At 42.5% G+C, this 19,528-nt stretch overlaps 2 protein-coding genes across 2 annotated transcripts; both read left to right on the top strand.

The window, feature by feature from the left end:
- Positions 1-292: 292 nt before the first annotated feature.
- On the top strand, positions 293-6,956 carry LOC139375547 (uncharacterized). Its single transcript, XM_071117377.1, has 6 exons — positions 293-1,174; positions 1,367-1,497; positions 1,649-1,816; positions 5,582-5,743; positions 6,405-6,501; positions 6,730-6,956. The coding sequence occupies exons 1-6, from the start codon at positions 916-918 to the stop codon at positions 6,954-6,956; spliced, it is 1,044 nt and encodes a 347-aa protein (XP_070973478.1). The 5' UTR covers positions 293-915.
- Positions 6,957-12,656: 5,700 nt separating this feature from the next.
- Positions 12,657-17,359, top strand: LOC139374791 (uncharacterized). Its single transcript, XM_071115932.1, has 3 exons — positions 12,657-13,086; positions 13,835-13,965; positions 14,173-17,359. The coding sequence occupies exons 1-3, from the start codon at positions 12,804-12,806 to the stop codon at positions 15,376-15,378; spliced, it is 1,620 nt and encodes a 539-aa protein (XP_070972033.1). The 5' UTR covers positions 12,657-12,803; the 3' UTR covers positions 15,379-17,359.
- The last annotated feature ends 2,169 nt before the right edge of the window (positions 17,360-19,528 follow it).

The raw sequence follows: 19,528 nt of genomic DNA, 5'->3' as shown, positions 1-19,528 counted from the left end.
TGCTTTTCAACAGGACAATGACCCAAAACACACCTCCAGGCTGTGTAAGGGCTATTTTACCAAGAAGGAAAGTGACAGAGTGCTGCATCAGATGACCTGGCCTCCACATCACCCGACCTCAAACCAATTGAGATGGTTTGGGATGAGTTGGTCCGCAGAGTCCAAGACTGTTGGAAAAGCATTCGTCATGAAGCTGGTTGAGAGAATGCCAAGAGTGTGCAAAGCTGTCATCAAGGCAAAGCGTGGCAACTTTGAAGAATCTCAAATATAAAATATATTTTGATTTGTTCAACACTTTTTTGGTTACTAAATGATTCCATATGTGTTATTTCATAGTTTTGATGTGTTCACTATTATTCTACAATGTAGAACTAGTAAAAATAAAGAACCTGGAATGAGTACGTGTGAACCTATGGGCACAAACCCACCTTTGACTGGTACTATATATAGAGAGATAGATATTTATAGCTTACACACTGTTCTTTCTAAACAAGTCTGTTCTGAGTGTAACGGATACTGATCATGAAACGTCGTGATTTGTGTTTATTTTGTATTTATGTATATTTCAGTGGTGGATACAATATGGCTGTGATTTTTTAAAATTCATTTGCAACGTAGCTAGCAATAGCATATTTCAAAGAGCAGCTCAGAGCACTCCTTTTTTCATTTAATCACGCCCCATGACGCCAACCAATGAAATAATTTCTCTTCACTGTAAAAGGGAAGTAAACAGTGACCGAGAACAACTTTCACGTTAGTGTTTTTATTTAGACATTTATTAATATAATGGAACTACAGATATGACTAATTGAACTCCTAAGCATCAGATACTTTCCCCAAGTAGTCTTTAGTTCGCGTTGGAGACAGGACTTGGTTGATAGACGTTATCTAGCTGACGCTAGCAAGCTGCTAACAATGGCTAACTGTATGGTTTTTCACACTCAAATAGCCTCCATCATGGAGGTGCTAGCGAATGCAGCCGTGTCAGAGATCTGTAAACTCGTAGACGACGACTATGCAGTGTTTCGTTTGGAAATTTCTCAAAGTCAGAAAGAAAACAGGGGATTGCGGAGGAAACTACAGCTACTGGAACTGAAGGTGGCACGGGAGCGCGCCCTCCCCAGTCGTCCCAGTAGTGTAAAGGTCCTCGACCGATACAGAGAAATGGCAAGAGGTACATTTTACCACGTTCCCTTCCCACATGTGTTTAGATAGTATGCAATAATTGCTTAGTTATCTTGCAAGAAGTTATGAGAAGTGTTGCTTACATCCTTGCCAATTCAAGACTGTGTCAATAGTGTACAATAGTCAATATAGCGTTGAGCACCCAAGCTAACCACCTCTTTATACCCAATCACTCTCTCAGGTGAAGGAAATCTCACTGGAGGTCACAGGAACGTTGTGAAGCCAGTGGGCCGCAATACATGGAGAAATGACCAACCCGTAGCTGTAGATGAAGGGAGTGGAACATCAACCCAGCACGTTATCGTAATAGAGGTATGTGTAATTAAAATTACCCTACATCAAAATATGACAGGTTTCAGAAAGGCTCCCCTTCGCTATTCACTTGCTTACATGTACATCCTAATTTATCTGCCATAGGGGAGACTTCCCTATGACATTGTTATCAAATTCCTTCTTGTGTCAGTCTGGAGATGCAGAGGCTGCAGGTTCTGAGGCCGAGCAGGAGAGATCTGAAGGAGAGGAGAACCCACGGCACAGCAGAGACATCCAGACTGGAGCAGCTGGAGTGCCCTATGAAGCCACAGAGGACCCCGCTGCTCACGAGCCAAGGAACCGGTGCAGCATCACGGAGGTCAGTGGAAGCCCGGACACCGTACTCAAGTCAGAGACCGACACTAAGAATTTAATTGTAACACAAAGGCTCTTACACACAGGATCTGACCAATTATCAGATCCAGAGAGACTGGGGCTGGGGCCACTGAACTGTCCTCCTGCTCCCAGCTCAGAGTATTTACCGGTATTTAACCAGAGCCAGAGGCCTGTTCATTCCCGTGGGGATGGTGAAACATTAGACACTGGTGGTGATGATCCGTCTTGTTCTTACACTACAGAGATGGACCCTGGCATCATATCCTTGGGTTTAGAGACACAGACTGATCTGTCTAGAGGGGACTGGAACCGGTATAGTAGTAGTGTATACTCTGAAGGGTGCCTAGATAAGAAAGGGGAGGTTATAGTCGTAGATGAGGTGACTGTGAAAGTGGAGGGCGACACATCTCTGACATGGAATGCAGACGAGACTCGCTTTTTTGAAGGACACTCACAGGGCAACACCAATGACTTCTTAGACTACAGGGAAAGCTTAGAGACAAATCTAAATGTTGCAACCCACTCCCCTTTACACGCATTCAGGGATCGCAACTCAGTGTCTACGTCAATGGCACCTCCCGATTCAGACGGCCGCATAATTTTCGATCAGGTATTGAACTCCAATGACAGGGCTAGAGCCCAGGCCCAGGGAAGGGGAGCAATATCAGGCGGTAGTAAAGAAAAACGGTTCCTCTGCATGTTCTGTAACAAAGGTTTCAGCTGCTCCCAGAAGGTTGAGATCCACCAGAGGGTCCACACAGGGGAGAAACCCTACAGCTGTACCCAGTGTCACATGCGCTTCACCCAGGCTGGTGACCTGAAGAGGCATCAGAGGGTCCACACAGGGGAGAAACCTTACAGCTGCCCCCAGTGTGAGAAGAGGTTCTCTCGCCACCACCATTTGAAGATGCACTTGAAGGTCCACACGGGAGAGAGGCTGTTCGCCTGAACGCACTGCAGGTAGAGGTTCTCAGAAAGGAGTTACCTCAGGACACACCAGCAGAAAAACCATTCCACTCTATAACATAGCTTATGACGTTTAGATCAAACGCTGTATTTAAAGGAAAATTAAAATTTTCTTTGTATCTGTGGGTCTTTTCTGCAGAAAACAAAGAAAATTAAATTTTCCTTTAAATACAGCGTTTGATCTAAACGTCATAAGTGATCAAGTGGAATGTTTACTTCCTATGTTATAGAGTGGAATGGTTTTCCTGCTGATGCACTATTCTACCAAGGAATATTAAACACTGAAATCTGTTACTCTCGTAATTTCAAATGCATCTGTGGGTCTTTTCTGCAGAAAACATTTGTAATAATGAGAGGAATAGATTTCAGTGTTGAATATTCCTTGGTAGAATTTAGCATCAGCAGGAAAACCATTTCACTCTATAACATAGGAAGTAAACATTCCACTTGATCGCTTCTGACGTTTTGACAAACCTTGCATTATAGACAAAGATTAATTTTAATTGTTGTCAGTAGAAAAGATCCACAGATGAATTTGGAATAATGAGAGTAACAGATTTCAGTGTTGAATATTCCTGGGTAGAATTGTCATCCAGACAATGTGTAATTTTTAGGCAATAATAAGCCTAACAAGTCTGTTACTTATTGTGTTTGTACTGTGTAGGCTATATGTTGTTCAAATGCCTATTTCATTACATCCAACTACTTAATTCTTTCCCAAAGACTATTTTTAAAGAGAAAATGTATGCAGTTTATCAAGTAGTTGAGACATTGTATGTGTGGTTTTCATATGGTGTATTTAAAACTTGTTTGTTTAATAAACACAAAATGGGACTTTTCATTCTTAGACTTTCATTGAAATTCCCTTTAATATACAGTGCATTCGGAAAGTATTCAGACCACTTGACTTTTTCACATTGTTACTTTTGTGTCTTTTTCTAAAATGTTTTTTTTTTAAATTCCCCTCATCTACCCCATAAGGACAAAGTGGAAAGTGGTTTTTAGAAAGGAAAAAAACAAAACTCATTTACATAAGTATTCAGACCCTTTGCTATGAGACTTGAAATTGAGCTCAGGTGCATCCTGTTTCCATTGATCACCCTTGAGAGGATTCAACATCTTGATTGGAGTCCACCTGTGGTAAATTCAATTGATTGGACATGATTTGGAAAGGCACACACCTTTCTATATAAGGTCTCACAGTTGACAGTTAATGTCAGAGCAAAACCCACGCCATGAGGTAGAAGGAATTGACCGTAAAGCTCGGAGACAGGATTGTGTCGAGGCACAGATCTGGGGAAGGGTACCAAAAAATGTATTCAGGATTGAAAGGCCCCAAGAACACAGTGGCCTTCATTCTTCTTAAATTTAATAAGTTTGGAACCACCAAGACTCTTTACCTGGCCAAGCTGAGCATTCGGGGGAGAAGGGCCTTGGTCAGGGAGGTGACCAAGAACCTGATGGTCACACTGACAGAGCTCCAGAGTTAATCTGTGGAGATGGGAGAACCTTCCAGAAGGACATACATCTCTGCAGCACTCCACCAATCAAGCCTTTATGGTAGAGTGGCCAGACGGAAGCCACTCCTCAGTAAAATGTACATGACATCCTGCTTGTAGTTTGCCAAAATGCACCTAAAGGACTCTCAGACCATGAGTAACAAGATTCTTTGGTCTGTTGAAACCAAGATGGAACTCTTTGGCCTGAATGCCAAGCATCAAGTTTGGCGGAAACCTGGCACCATCACTACGGTGAAGTATGGTGGTGGCAGCATCATGCTGTGGGGATGTTTTTCAGAGGCAGGGACTGGGAGACAACAGGATTGAGGGAAAATGAACGGAGCACAGTAAAGAGATCCTTGATGAAATCCTGCTCCAGACCGCTCAGGACCTCAGACTGGGGGCGAAGGTTCACCTTCCAACCGGACAACGACCCTAAGCACACAGCCAAGACAACGCAGGAGTGGCTTTGGGACAAATCTCTGAATATCCTTGAGTGGCCCCAGCTAGAGCCCGGACTTGAACCCGATCGAACATCTCTGGAAAGACCTGAAAATAGCTTTTCAGCTATGCTCCCCATCCAACATGACCGAGCTTGAGAGGATCTACAGAGAAGAATGGGAGAAACTCCCCAAATACAGGTGTGCCAAGCTTGTAGCGTTATACCCAAGAAGACTCCAGGCTGGCAAAGTTGCTTCAACAAAGTATTGAGGAAAGGGTTGAATACTTATGTAAATGTGATTTCTTTTATGTTTAATAAATTAGCAAAAATGTCTAACCATGTTTTTGCTTTGTCCTTATGGGGTATTGTGTATAGATTGAAGAGGGGGGGAATGATTTAAAACATTTTAGAATAAATCTAATGTAACAAAATGTGGAAAAAGTCAGGCGGTCTGAATACTTTCTGAATTAACTGTACGTTAGATCTGAGCTCACCCTAGACTGCATACACACGACAGCGCTTTATAACAAATATACACTTACTAAATATACCTACACATACCCACACACTAACAAACACATACAGTACACGTCAAAATAGTTTAGTCAGGTTTGTCTGATGATGACTTTTGACTTATCATAGCTGACTTATTTACCCACAACAACCTATTTATGTCCACCATGATGGGTTTAACAACAATTAAGTCATTCTATAACTACAGTATAGGACTCAAACGTAGTTGGGATGGGTAAACACTCCATGTTGAAGGTGTGTTTATCTGTGTGTGTACATACCTGAGGAAGTGTATGTCTGTGTAATCTGTATCACCTGTCTCTTCCAGGAGGAGGAGGGTCCAGAGGTGCTGCTGGTGAAGGAGGAGGGTTGTGAGGAGGGTCTGGGGAACCCTGAGGGGACCATGGTCACAGAAGACAACCAGACTACACCTCCTGAACCCACAGAGGAACCAGCTGAGCAGCACAGGAACACACACAGTCTCACTGAGGTGAGCCCACTGTGAACTACTGTCTGAATGGTATTAGGTCAGGGCCCATATCCACAAAGCCTCTTACATTAGGTGTGCTGATCTAGGATCAGTTTAGCCTTTTTAGACTGTAATGAATAAGACCTGATCCTCAATCAGCACTTCTACTCAGGGTATCTATCCTGAGAATGATGTAAGAGTAGGAGTGCTGATCTTAGTTCATAATAAATAAGATTGTATGGACAGATCCTATATCAGCACTCCTACTCCAAGACACTTTGTAGATATGGGCCCGGGTCTTGATTAAGTTTGTCTTAAGTCTGGGACCATGTCTTTGAATTATCAAACCATTAAAGGGATAAGTCAGATTTGTGGATACCATTTTGTGGATACCATTTTTTTCTCTGCGTCCAGTATACAGGAAGTTAGAGGTCATTTTACACACCAGTGCTAACTCTCTTAGCACAAAAACTGGATTAGGTGTAACCGCATACTTCCATTCTTTGTTAGCAAAGCTAGTTGCCAAAATCCCGAACTAAAGAGTGTCAAGTAATCAAATCAACGACAATGTTTGCATCGTACTCATGGCAATCCCTCATTGCCCAATCAGAAGATGCTCCAAGGCAGGGTGCTCAAATCACATTTCTTGATCCAACATCCTCTCACTCTGTATCTCTTACAGTCAGTAGACATGGAGGATGGGAAGCCTGATCTGCAGCTGGTCAAAGTGGAGACAATAGAGGACAGACCAGAGAGTGGACTAAAGATGTGGGATCAAGGTAAGGGAGAAATACATATAGAGAACATATCTGTGTGTGTCTTCAGGATTATACAGTGTGTATATATGCATCAATAGGAAGATATTCACCTGCATAAAATGAAATAAATACAACTTATGTTTTTTATACTAAAACAAACATAATGTTTGAACTTGACCGGGTAATGGACTCCATATGTAGAGTTCTCTGCCATGTTTGTAAAGTTTATTTTGTAACCTCTTCCTGCAGGTGGTTGGCTGAAGGCTAACAGAGGAGACTGGGCGGCCGTCTTGGATTCCCAGACCCAGACTGTTGCAGCCAAGGTCCCTGGGGACGGAATCACTGAGCAGGCCAGGACCAGAGGCGACATATCTGAGGTCAGTGGAAGGGAAATTGTCCTCAACTCTGGGCTGGGGAACAACACTGTTAACCACAACCAGAAGCAGACAGTCAAACACAAAACAACATCTCCATGACAACAGATTGGCTGAGACCAGGGCGAGGTGTAGATTTGGTCACCAGGGACGGGGAGTTGTCTATATGCGGTTGGAAAGAACAGACACAGACTCGGCTAGTGATGCTCCTATAGTTGTGATTCGCAGAGACTGATGGCGCATCAGGTTAACCCCCTAACAGGTGCTGCCTTTAGCCTGCCTTCTATTAGCCTGATGACTCACACCAAATTATTTTGCTTCTTTGTCATTCACTACATACTTTAGTCTGAGACTCCCATCATTGAAGTCGCTTGTGATGACAAGAGGCGTTGTACAACACAAAGTCATCAGCGATTGTATCGTCTCTAACCAATCAAAGTATTTTGTATTTGAATTTATGAAGGAAATCGTTGTGGAAATCTGTTGCCACTCAAGTCTGCTACACAATGCAATGCTTTTTCTATTAGCTGGCTAGCTAGCAAGCTAGCAAACATAGCTAGAAAACAGGAATAACAAATATAATATCAGCATGTAACGTAGCTAGTTAGCTGTAAAATCGCCTAAACAAACTGCAGTATCAAAATCACCACATTCAACCTGCTGATTGTGCCTCACAGGGTGGAGTCTAACATTCGCAACGGCAGATATACTTTTGAGGAGATGGGAAACATTGCCCATGCTATATCATTGGGACGCACGGTGCGTTCTGGGCAATTCAAAAACCCAACATTAGCACAAATTTTGTCAACAAGAAGTACAACATTACAAATATTTTCAGAGATTTGACATAATTAACTTGCTATCTGTAATATCATATAGCTTTGGAATTGTGACATTATGTACTTTAGAGAAATATTGTCATGTTTCTCGACATATACACTGACTTTGAGAAGGGATTGCCTGACGATTAGCTTAGCAACCTCGTGACGCAGTATGACGACATGAATGCGATTGGTTGACAGTCTGCTGGGTGAGGCGTTATACGTTGCTTCATTCATTGGATTCCGATCTCCTTTCTGTAACATCTCTGTCAACGGCACCATGCAATGCACCCTGGACTAAAGAGGCAGACAAATAGGAAAAATGTGCTAGGCCCTCCGTTAAATGACACATTTCTCGAGGTAGGAATATCGCAAAAATATGTTCAATGGCTCGTTCGAGAGAAGACATCCTCCCGAGTTATGACATCGGCCAGAATTTAAATCTGACATGTATGATAGACGTTTTCGCGATCTTAAAGTCGTATTCCTATTAACTTCCAGTGTAGTGAGCGAGACTTCATCACAGCTCTACGTCATACCGGACAGATTTCTGCCTGCTTGAATGCCAATAACTCAGATGCACATGAAAACATAACATGGCCCAGGGAATTGCGAGAACATTACTCAGAGATGCACAAAAACAGTATAACATTCAAAATGGGTGAACCTTTCCTTTAAGGCAGCTACTGTATATACAAATAAAAATATTAATGACATTACATTTCATAAGCACTTTTCACAACAAATTAATTATGTGCCCTCAGGCCACTACTCCACTGCCACATATCTACAACACAAAATCCATGTATACGTGTGTGTAGAGTGTGTCTTTTAGCATGTGTATGCTTGTGTTTGTGCCTGTGTGTCTCTTCACAGTTCTCATTGTTCCAGAAGGTGTATTTATCTGTTTTTTAAATCTGATTCTACTGCTTGCATCCGTTACCTGATGTGGAATAGAGTTCCATGTAGCCATGGCTCTATGTAGTACTGTGTGCCTCCCATATTCTGTTCTGGACTTTGGAACTGTGAAGAGGTCTCTGGTGGCATGTCTTGTGTGGTATGCATGGGTGTCCGAGCTGTTTGCTAGTAGTTTAACCAGACAGCTCAGTGCATTCAACATTTCAACACTTCTTACAAAACAAGTAGTTATGAAGTGATGAAGGACACTGTGTTAACAACCCTCCAGGCAAGCTTCAATGCCATACAACTCTCCTTCCGTGGCCTCCAATTGCTCTTAAATACAAGTAAAACTAAATGCATGCTCTTCAACTGATCGCTGCCTGCACCTGCCCGCCTGTCCAACATCACTACTCTGGACGGCTCTGACTTAGAATACGTGGACAACTACAAATACCCAGGAGTCTGGTTAGACTGTAAACTCTCCTTCCAGACCCACATCAAACATCTCCAATCCAAAGTTAAATCTAGAATTGGCTTCCTATTTCGCAACAAATCATCCTTCACTCATGCTGCCAAACATACCCTTGTAAAACTGACCATCCTACCAATCCTCGACTTCGGCGATGTCATTTACAAAATAGCCTCCAATACCCTACTCAACAAATTGGATGCAGTCTATCACAGTGCCATCCGTTTTGTCACCAAAGCCCCATATACTACCCACCATTGCGACCTGTACTCTCTCGTTGGCTGGCCCTCGCTTCATACTCGTCGCCAAACCCACTGGCTCCATGTCATCTACAAGACCCTGCTAGGTAAAGTCCCCCCTTATCTCAGCTTGCTGGTCACCATAGCATCATCCACCTGTAGCACGCGCTCCAGCAGGTATATCTCTAGTCACCCCCAAAACCAATTCTTTCTTTGGCCGCCTCTCCTTCCAGTTCTCTGCTGCCAATGACTGGAACGAACTACAAAAATCTCTGAAACTGGAAACACATCTCCCTCACTAGCTTTAAGCACCAGCTGTCAGAGGAGCTCACAGATTACTGCTGCTGTACATAGCCCATCTATAATTTAGCCCAAACAACTACCTCTTTTCCTACTGTATTTATTTATTCATTTATTTTGCTCCTTTGCACCCCATTATTTTTATTTCTACTTTGCACATTCTTCCACTGCAAATCTGCCATTCCAGTGTTTTACTTGCTATATTGTAATTACTTTGCCACCATGGCCTTTTTTTGCCTTTACCTCCCTTATCTCACCTCATTTGCTCACATCATATATAGACTTGTTTCTACTGTATTATTGACTGTATGTTTGTTTTACTCCATGTGTAACTCTGTGTTGTTGTATGTGTCGAACTGCTTTGCTTTATCTTGGCCAGGTCGCAATTGTAAATGAGTTGAAGTGTACCTAGTTGAAGTGTACCTATGATGGAAATTACAGGCCTCTCATATCTTTTTAAGTGGGAGAACTTGCACAATTGGTGGCTGACTAAATACTTTTTTGCCCCACTGTACATGTTGCGTTTATATTTTTGTTCAGTATATTTACCCTCTGAATTTTCCCTCTCTTTTTTTATAACACCTTTATGACAAGCCAGGTCTGCTGAGATTATGTAAACCTGAGGTCATGCTTTCATTGGGGATCAAGTCCAAAAACATCCCTTACTGTGACCTTTCCCCTATAGCCCTCCCATGGCACTAGGTAGTAGGTAAGAGTTGTCGGTAAATATATATATTTTTCCTCCCCTGTATCAACTTTAATCTCCCATATCGGTTATTATCTGTATTATTGTTATGAATCTCCCATGGCTGTAGCAAACGTTGCCACTCAATAGTTGACTTACTCAGCCACACAAGTCACACACTCAAAGTTGGCTTTATTTATACTGATGTACGTCACTGTGTTCCTCAATGCAACAACGACCAAAACATCCTCAAGCCAAGTCCCTCTTAACTGTTTCTTTCATGAAAAACCCCAGAACTCACAAGTTTATCGATCTATCATCTGTGGTATGGGATCTTTACAAATAGTCCTTGACCTCAAGCTGTTTGCAGTAAATGGCCTGAAGGCTTCAGGTCTTGTGATGACTGAGGTGAAATATTAAACAAATGTGCACCTTTACTTGACATTCCAGACTGACTGGTCTCCTCAAACTGGTGTACATCCTTTTAACTCCTGTTCAGGAGGGTAATTAACCACATACCCCTCATTAACCCTTTGTTAACTTGTCATTTGAAACAGGCATGTGTAAGTACCGGTTTTTAGAGAGACAGTAAACCTGGGCTAGAACAAGGACAGTTGAATATTTACCTTTCTTATGTGATGTATCTGGAATAAAGTAATTATATTATTTTCTACTCTATTCTTGCTAAACACACTGTTCTTTCTAAACAAGTCTGGTCTGAGCTTGAAATATAGTGATCATGAATAGGAGATTTGATGTGTAATGTACTTCGAAGAACCGTGTGCATACCTTTTTCATTCAACAACACCCTTTGAGCTATGATGTGAACCAATAAGATCCTATTGTAAACAGAAGTGAACAGTGGCAAGAACATTGAAGCAAGGCAGTAAGTCACAGAACAGTAATTTTCCGGTCACTTCTGGGAAACTGGAATGCTTACGGACCATGCTCTCAGATGCAGAGTAGCCCACGTTTGGCGAGCATGGAGAGGCCAGAGAAAGCCAGACTATTGGACTAAGGAACAGATGTTGGGTATTGGAGAAAGGCCATCAGTGCATGTTCTGCAAACAATACAGTGGGTGAAGGTGCGGCATAAGGGCGTGAACGAAGAGATGTGGTTATGGACAGCTAGGAAGAAGAACCTAGTGCAGTGGGAAGTTGTGTGTTGAGGAATAATGGCGCCAAGTACAAACCATACTCTTCTGTTTCTGATGGCTCAGAAATTTAACCTGATGAGCGTGAGGATGAATTACCTGCGGTGGCAAGTGTGGTGAAGACCTCAGAGTCCAAGCCTCACCCCGATGGTCATGCAAAGGATGGTTCTGTCCCAATGAGAGTGGAATTTTTGGGGTAAGTAGAGCCCTGCATATGGCTTCCCCATATGTAGTCTCAAGCTGGGTACAAAAGTATGTGGATACTGTTAAATTGGTGAAGGTAGCTCGAAGTGGACTTGTGATGATTTCTGGTTTTCTTCTGCCCAGAGGGAGCGGGCGCGTCGCATCACATGCCTCGGGACAAGACCTGTGACTTGAACGGAGTGATTACTGGGGTGACGTTGAAGTGGAGCAACGGAAATGGAAGATTCCCTGTGTCTGTGATGCCCGCCGTTTGGTGTGACGCAGACCCGGTGGCAAGCGTGGTGAAACTGAGAAGACACGGTCTGTCCTTTTGAGTTTTGAAGCAGTCTTTACCTGCTGAAGTCATGTTAGGATATGTCAGTTGTCCCATTAGAGCTTTTGTGCTGAACCCACTAAGGTGTTTCAGATGCCAAGCTTATGGTCATATTGCAGAAGTGTGTAGGAGTGAGATTCCAAAATGTGATAAGAGGGCATAGGACAACAGAATGTGTAGTATCGGTGGAAAAAACAGTGTCAATTGTGGGGGTGCCCATGTTGCTGGGGATCAGAAGTGCCCAGTGCGAGAGAGGCTGGGTCAAGTGTGAGTAGTAGGCCTAGTCCAATACATAGTGATACGAATTTGTGCTTTGGTAAGGTTGGCTTCTTAGCATTCATTGTCATGGTTATCAACTGTACCACAGTAATGGCATGTAAAGTCACAGAAAATAGCTGTTGTGGTGGCAGCTGCAGAGAAGTACTTGGATGTACAAGGTTTTACAGCAAAAGAGACTAGGTGTGTTAAATTAAAGAGTCATGTCCTCCCCAGGCCATCAGCCTATTGTAGGATCAGTTGGGGTCAAAGTAGTGAAATGGGGTGATGTTAATTTATTGTTTTATTAAATAGTGGTGTATATAGGTGTAGGGTTAATTGGTGGTGCATTTTTAAAGTCCCACTTTTTATTTTTGTCATGATCGACCACACACTCCTGTACAGTAGGTGGCGGCATGCACAAACAAATATGGAACGCCATGATAACAAAGAAGACCAAGAACCATTTCCACGTCAGCTTTTTTATTGTTATTTAGACGTTCATTAACACCCTGGAACTCATACTTAAACCATGTAGTCTTTAATTCACGTTTGATACAAGACTTGGTTTATAGATGTTATCGAGGTAAAGATAGCTAGCTGCTAACAATGGCTAACTGTGTGGGTTTTCACACTCAAATAGCCTCCATCATGGAGGTACTAGCGAATGCTGCCGTGGCAGAGATCTGTAAACTCGTAGACGACGACTATGCAGTGTTTCGTTTGGAAGTAACTCAAAGCCAGAAAGAAAACAGGGGATTGCGGAGGAAACTACAGCAACTGGAACTGAAGGTGTCACGGGAGCGCGCAGAGAGGACAATGCGAGAGCGCGTCCTCGCCAGTCGTCCCAGTAGTGTCAAGATCCTCGACCGATACAGAGGAATGGCAAGAGGTACATTTTGCAGGCCGAGGCGGCAACGGCCTGTCGCCCGGTTCCCCTCTGCACATATGTTTAGATGTATTACCCAGATTTGGGTCAGTTTTTGGATAGCATGCAATAATTCCCCTGATTTACTTGGCTATCTTATGAAAAGAAGAGCCAATATCAGAGTGTAGCTATTGTACAGTCATTGCACCTCAAACCACAGGGATTCTATTTTGCTCACCATGTGTTGGCACGTCACCTGTAATCCTATTGGCTACTGTTGTTCATGGGAATTTCATATATAGTGGGCATGCTTCTGGTGATTGTCTTTTGCTTGATGGTTTAACGAAACTTAGAACACTGCTCATCTTGTGCCAAAGCTAAGCATCCCAACACATACTAACGAACCGATATAGCTAGTTGCTACTAAACTCCCACAGCACAGTGTGAATATCTTACTTGTGGAAGGTAATAAACAGCATCAACAAGAGTACTCCTTGTTGTGGCATCATCGTAACCCACGCACCATATAAAAGATGACCCACAACAGAATTCTTACCAGATTCTTGATTTACTGCATTTCCTATAATTTACTAAAATAAAAACGTGATGCATGGAACATAAGACATTAATCAATAAATAGTATATCAAGAAGTTATGAGAAGTGTTATCTTACTTCCTGGCCAATTCTAGACAGTGTCTGTAGTGTACAATATACCGTTGCATTGACCGTAGCTAACCGAACCACCTCTTTCACCCCCAATCATTCTCTCAGGTGAAGGACATCTCACTGGAGGCCACAGGAGCTTTGTGAAGCCAGCGGGACACAATACATGGAGAGATGACCAACCAATCACTGTTGATGAGGGGAGTGGAACCTCAACCCAGAACATTATCACGATAGAGGTTAGTGTAATAGTGTTACGTAAAAATTTTTAGTTACTTTGTAAATCAAATGTGGACGGTTTATTTCAAAGGCTCCCCTCAGCTATTCACTTGCTTACATTTACATCCTAATTTATCTGCCATAGGAGAGCTTGTGAGACTTCCCTTTGACATTGTTATCCAATTCAACCAATGTACTGATAGTAATGTCCTCTCTTCTTGTGTCAGCCTGCAGATGCAGAGGCTGCAGATCCTGGGGTCAAGCAGGAGAGGTCTGAAGGAGAGGAGGACCCACGGCACAGCAGAGACAACCCGACTGGTGCGGCAGGTGATCCCCCTGTAGCCACAGAGGACACCGCCCCAGCGCCGCTCAGGTCCCAACGCAGCATCACGGAGGTCAGTGGAATGCCGAACACCGTCCTCAAGTCAGAGACCGACACAGAGACTTTAACTGTAACACACAGGCTCTTACACACAGAATCTGACCACAGATCAGACCCAGAGAGACAGGGCCTGGGGAGACTGGGCTGTCCTCCTGCCCCTGGCTCGGAGTATTTACCGGTATTTCATCAGAGCCACAGGATGGTTCATACCCGTGGGGATGGCTATGGTGATGAGTTAAACATTGGTGGTGGTGATGATCCCTCTTGTTCTTATGCTACAGAGATGGACCCTGGCAACATGCCCTTGGGTTTAGAGATACAGACTGATCTGTCTAGAGGGGACTGGAACCGGTACAGTAGTAGTGTACACTCTGAAGGCTGCCTAGAAAAGAAAGGAGAGGTTATAGTCGTAGATGAAGTGACTGTGAAAGTGGAGGGTGACGTTCCTCCCACATGGAATGCAGAAAGTCCCCTCGTAGAGGGACACTCACAGGGCAGAGATTTCTTAGATTACAGGGGAAGTTTAGAGACTAATCTAAATATTGCCACCCCCTCCTCTTTACATGCGTTCAGGGATCTAGACCCAGTGTCCGCATCGATGGGGCCTTCCGATTCACATGGAAGCGTCCGTTTCGATCAGGTATTTAACTCAAACGGAGCTAAAGCCCTGGCTCCGGGAGGGGGAGCCACATCAGGCAATGTTAAAGAGAAACGGTTCCTCTGCATGTTCTGTAACAAAGGCTTCAGCTGCCCCCAGAAGGTGGAGATCCACCAGAGGGTCCACACAGGGGTGAAATGCTTCAGTTGTACCCAGTGTCAGATGCGCTTTGTCCAGGCTGGTGACCTGAAGAGGCACCAGAGAGTCCACACAGGGGAGAAACCCTACAGCTGCCCACAGTGTGAGAAGAGGTTCTCCCGCCAGGACCACCTGAAGATGCACATGAAGGTCCACACAGGAGAGAGGCCGTTCGCCTGTACGCACTGCGGGAAGAGGTTCTCAGAAAGGAGATGCCTCAGGATACACCAGCAGAAAAACCATTCCACTCTATAACATAGAAAGGAACCATTCCGCTCGATAGCTTCTCACATTTAGATCAAACCCTGCATTAAAGACAAAGATGAATTTTCATTGTTGTCAGCAGAATGGATCCACATATGAGTTTGGAATAACGAGAAAAACAGATTTCAGTGTTGAATATTCCTGGATAGAATATGCATCCAGACATTGTGTAATATACACTACCGCTCAAAAGTTTGGGGTCACTTAGAAATGTCCTTGTTTTTGAAAGAAAAGCACATTTTTTTTTGTCCATTAAAATAACATCAAATTGAGCAGAAATACAGTGTATACATTGTTAATGTTGTAAATGACTATTGTAGCTGGAAACGGCTGATAAAAAAAAAGGAATATCTACATAGGCCCATTATCAGCAACCATCACTCCTGTCATTCTTAGACTAGTTGAATATCTGGAGAATCAGCGTTTGTGGTTTCGATTACAGGCTCAAAATGGCCAGAAACAATGGATTTTCTTCTGAAACTCGTCAGTGTATTCTTATGAGAAATGAAGGCTATTCCTTGCAAGAAATTGCCAAGAAACTGAAGATCTCGTACAACGCTGTGTACTACTCCCGTCACAGAACAGCGCAAACTGTCTCTAACCAGAATAGAAAGAGGAGTGGGAGGCTCCGGTGTTGACGTTGAGACTGGTGTTTTGCGGGTACTACTGTTTAATGAAGCTGCCAGTTGAGGACTTGTGAGGTGTCTGTTTCTCAAACTAGACACTCTAATGTACTTGTCCTCTTGCTCAGTTGTGCACCGGGGCCTCCCACTCCTCTTTCTATTCTGGTTAGGGCCAGTTTGCACTGTTCTGTGAAGTACACGCCGTTGTACGAGATCTTTAGTTTCTTGGCAAGTTCTCGCATAGAATAGCCTTAATTTCTCAGAACAAGAATAGATCGACAAGTTTCAGAATAAACTTTGTTTCTGGCCATTTTGAGCCTGAATATAAAGGCATATATAAGCCTGAAAAGTCTGTTACATATTGTTTGTACTGTGTAGGATATATGATGTTCACACAATTTCCCAAGACACCTTTTGAGAAAATGAATGCAGTTTATCAAGTTCATGCTGACTTTTTTGTTGTTGAGATGTGTATGTGTGGTTTTCATATGGTGTATTTTACTCTTGTTTAATAAACACAAAATGGGACTTTTCATTCTGAAGACTCTATAATAACAAACCTAATGCAATGATAAATCTTAGCACTGGCAGTAATGCAATAGGTCCAGGGTTGTGTCTGAAATATGTTTGCTATTTTCACAGCGATAATTGTGGGTGCAGTAGCTAGTGGTGGCGAGCAGGGGCTGGAGTTGATGACCATGAGACATCCCGAAAATCGGTTTTCTCACGAGAACAACTGTAGCGTCCAAACCTTACCATAACCAAACACTCCAGTACAATCAGGTTGCTTCTCAACCAAATTTGTGGCAACTTTTGTGAAAAAGGTATTGAATTTATCAGTTACCACTTCCTTGTCAAATGTTATTTCCCCAATGACCTCCAGACCAACTATTTTACAATTTGCCTTCTGCCCATCACTGTTTAGTGAGTGCCACAACTTCTTAGGATTATTCTTATTTTCATTATTTTTGTTATTTAAATGTTTTGTTGACTTCTTCAATCATCTGACTAGATTTCTTCCTTAGGATTATGTGTCTATTGAGAGGCTCTTCATCTTTGGGACTGTTATATTCTTGAAAAGTAGTGTAACTTGATTTAATGGCCTCAAGGATTTCCTGATTCATCCAAGGTTCCGTTCTTTGTTTAATTCTTAACAGTTTTCCATGGAGCCATAGTATCCACAATGCTTAAGAAACATTTGGTGAAATAGTTTCAACCTGTTTTTTTTTGTGTGTTTTTGTTAAAAAATTATATTTTATTTAAGTGTTTCACAGTTATTATCCATATCTAGACATTGAAGTTACGGGTCCCAGTTAACTTTACTCAATTGATCAATAAATGCATCTTTGTTATCATGGTTCAGTGGTCTCACAGTTATTGTGTTGTGACAGTGAGAGCTTTTTTGTTTTACCTTTCTTGTGCAGTAAATCATAGAATGATCATTAATCCCCAAGGGAATGACACCACTTTTAGAAATCTTAGATTTATCAGACGCCAAGATCAAATATATGAATGTTTGGTTGGGGTTACATACTCTAGTGGGCTCCTTTTTTTTAATCAGTTGATGCAAATCAAATATCCTGCAAAAATTCCTGAAAGCTTTAAATAACCGTTATATCCAATGTTCCAATATAGACAAGTTTGTTCAGTAGCTTACAGAAACGAAATAACAAAATCTAGGCCCATCTATTGCTAAATATGTTGAACATGTTTGCAGTCCACATTGTTCTAAGTAATGCATGGCTTCAATATGGAAATACAGTGCATTCATACCCAGAATCGTTTCACTTGTCTATTTTCAAAAAAGGAAGCTAAGAACATTAACAGCTTCATAGTTAAGAACACCATAACAATATGGAATAAAATGAAACGTATTCTACAAAAACCAATATCATTCACATTCCAAGTAAATGTTGCATTTTTTCAACCCTTTCTGAACCTGCAAACAAAAACAAGCTACATGTGGGTAGTACCAAAACAAGGGATCTAATGATTCTGTCTCTTTACAGCAAAATCTGCAGAGCTGGGATGGTTGTATCCCCCATATATATACAGTGCCTTGCAAAAGTATTCATCCCCCTTGGCGTTTTTCCTATTTTGTTGCATTACAACCAGTAATTTAAATTGATTTTTATTTGGATTTCATGTAATGGACATACACAAAATATCCCAAATTGGTGAAGTGAAATGATAAAATTTTACTTGTTAAAAAAAGTAAAAAACAAAAGTGGTGCGTGCATGCTGTATGTATTCGCCCCCTTTGCTATGAAGCCTAAATAAGATCTGGTGCAACCAATTACCTTCAGAAGTCACATAGTTAGTTAGATTTCACACAGGCGGACTTTATTTAAGTGTCACATGATCTGTCACATGATCTCAGTATATATACACCTGTTCTGAAAGGCCCCAGAGTCTGCAACACCACTAAGCAAGTGGCACCATGAAGACCAAGGAGCTCTCCAAATAGATCAGGGACAGAATTGTGGAGAAGTACAGATCAGGGTTGGGTTATAAAAAACTATCAGAAACTTTGAACATCCCACGGAGCACCATTAAATCCATTAATAAAAAATGGAAAGAATATGGCACCACAACAAACCAGCCAAGAGAGGGCTCCCCACCAAAACTCACGGACCAGGCAAGGAGGGCATTAATCAGAGAGGCAACAAAGAGACCAAAGATAACGCTGAAGGATCTGCAAAGCTCCACAGCGGAGATTGGAGTATCTGTCCATAGGACCACTGCCGTACACTCCACAGAGCTGGGCTTTACGGAAGAGTGGCCAGAAAAAAGCCATTGCTTAAAGAAAAAAATCAGCAAGCACGTTTGGTGTTCGCCAAATGGCATGTGGGAGACTCCCCAAACATATGAAAGAAGGTGCTCTAGTCAGAGACTGAGACTAAAATGTAGCTTTTTTGCCATTAAGGAAAACGCTATGTCTGGCACAAACCCAACACCTCTCATCACCCCGAGAACACCACCCCACAGTGAAGCATGGTGGTGGCAGCATCATGCTGTGAGATGTTTTTCATTGGCAGGGACTGGGAAACTGGTCAGAGTTTTTTAAATGATGGATGGCGCTAAATACAGGGACATATTTGAGGGAAACCTGTTTGTCTTCCAGAGATTTGAGACTGGGACGGAGGTTCACCTTCCAGCAGAACAATGACCCTAAGCATACTGCTAAAGCAACACTTGAGTGGTTTAAGGGGTACCATTTAAATGTATTGGAATGGCCTAGTCAAAGCCCAGACCTCAAACCAATTGAGAACACCAGCTTGAAGGAGCTGGAGCAGTTTTGCATCTAGGCAACTAAACTAAGATTTGAATCCGGCATCGTTTTGTGTATCAGTTCATAAACCATGTGCCATAGAATCGGTACATCAAAAACAATTTTGTATGGTGCAACCGTCCATTTTTTGGTCCTTAAATGAAACTGGTTGAATTTTTTATTTATCACAATTTTCTTTAGCAAATTTTGGTCTTTAATGCATGGCCGACAGACCTTCTCCCCCTTC

This window comes from Oncorhynchus clarkii, chromosome 19 (assembly GCF_045791955.1).
Source record: "Oncorhynchus clarkii lewisi isolate Uvic-CL-2024 chromosome 19, UVic_Ocla_1.0, whole genome shotgun sequence".
Taxonomy (NCBI): domain Eukaryota; kingdom Metazoa; phylum Chordata; class Actinopteri; order Salmoniformes; family Salmonidae; genus Oncorhynchus; species Oncorhynchus clarkii.
The sequence above is the reverse complement of the archived record's forward strand: the minus strand, read 5'-3'. Positions and strand labels throughout refer to the sequence as shown.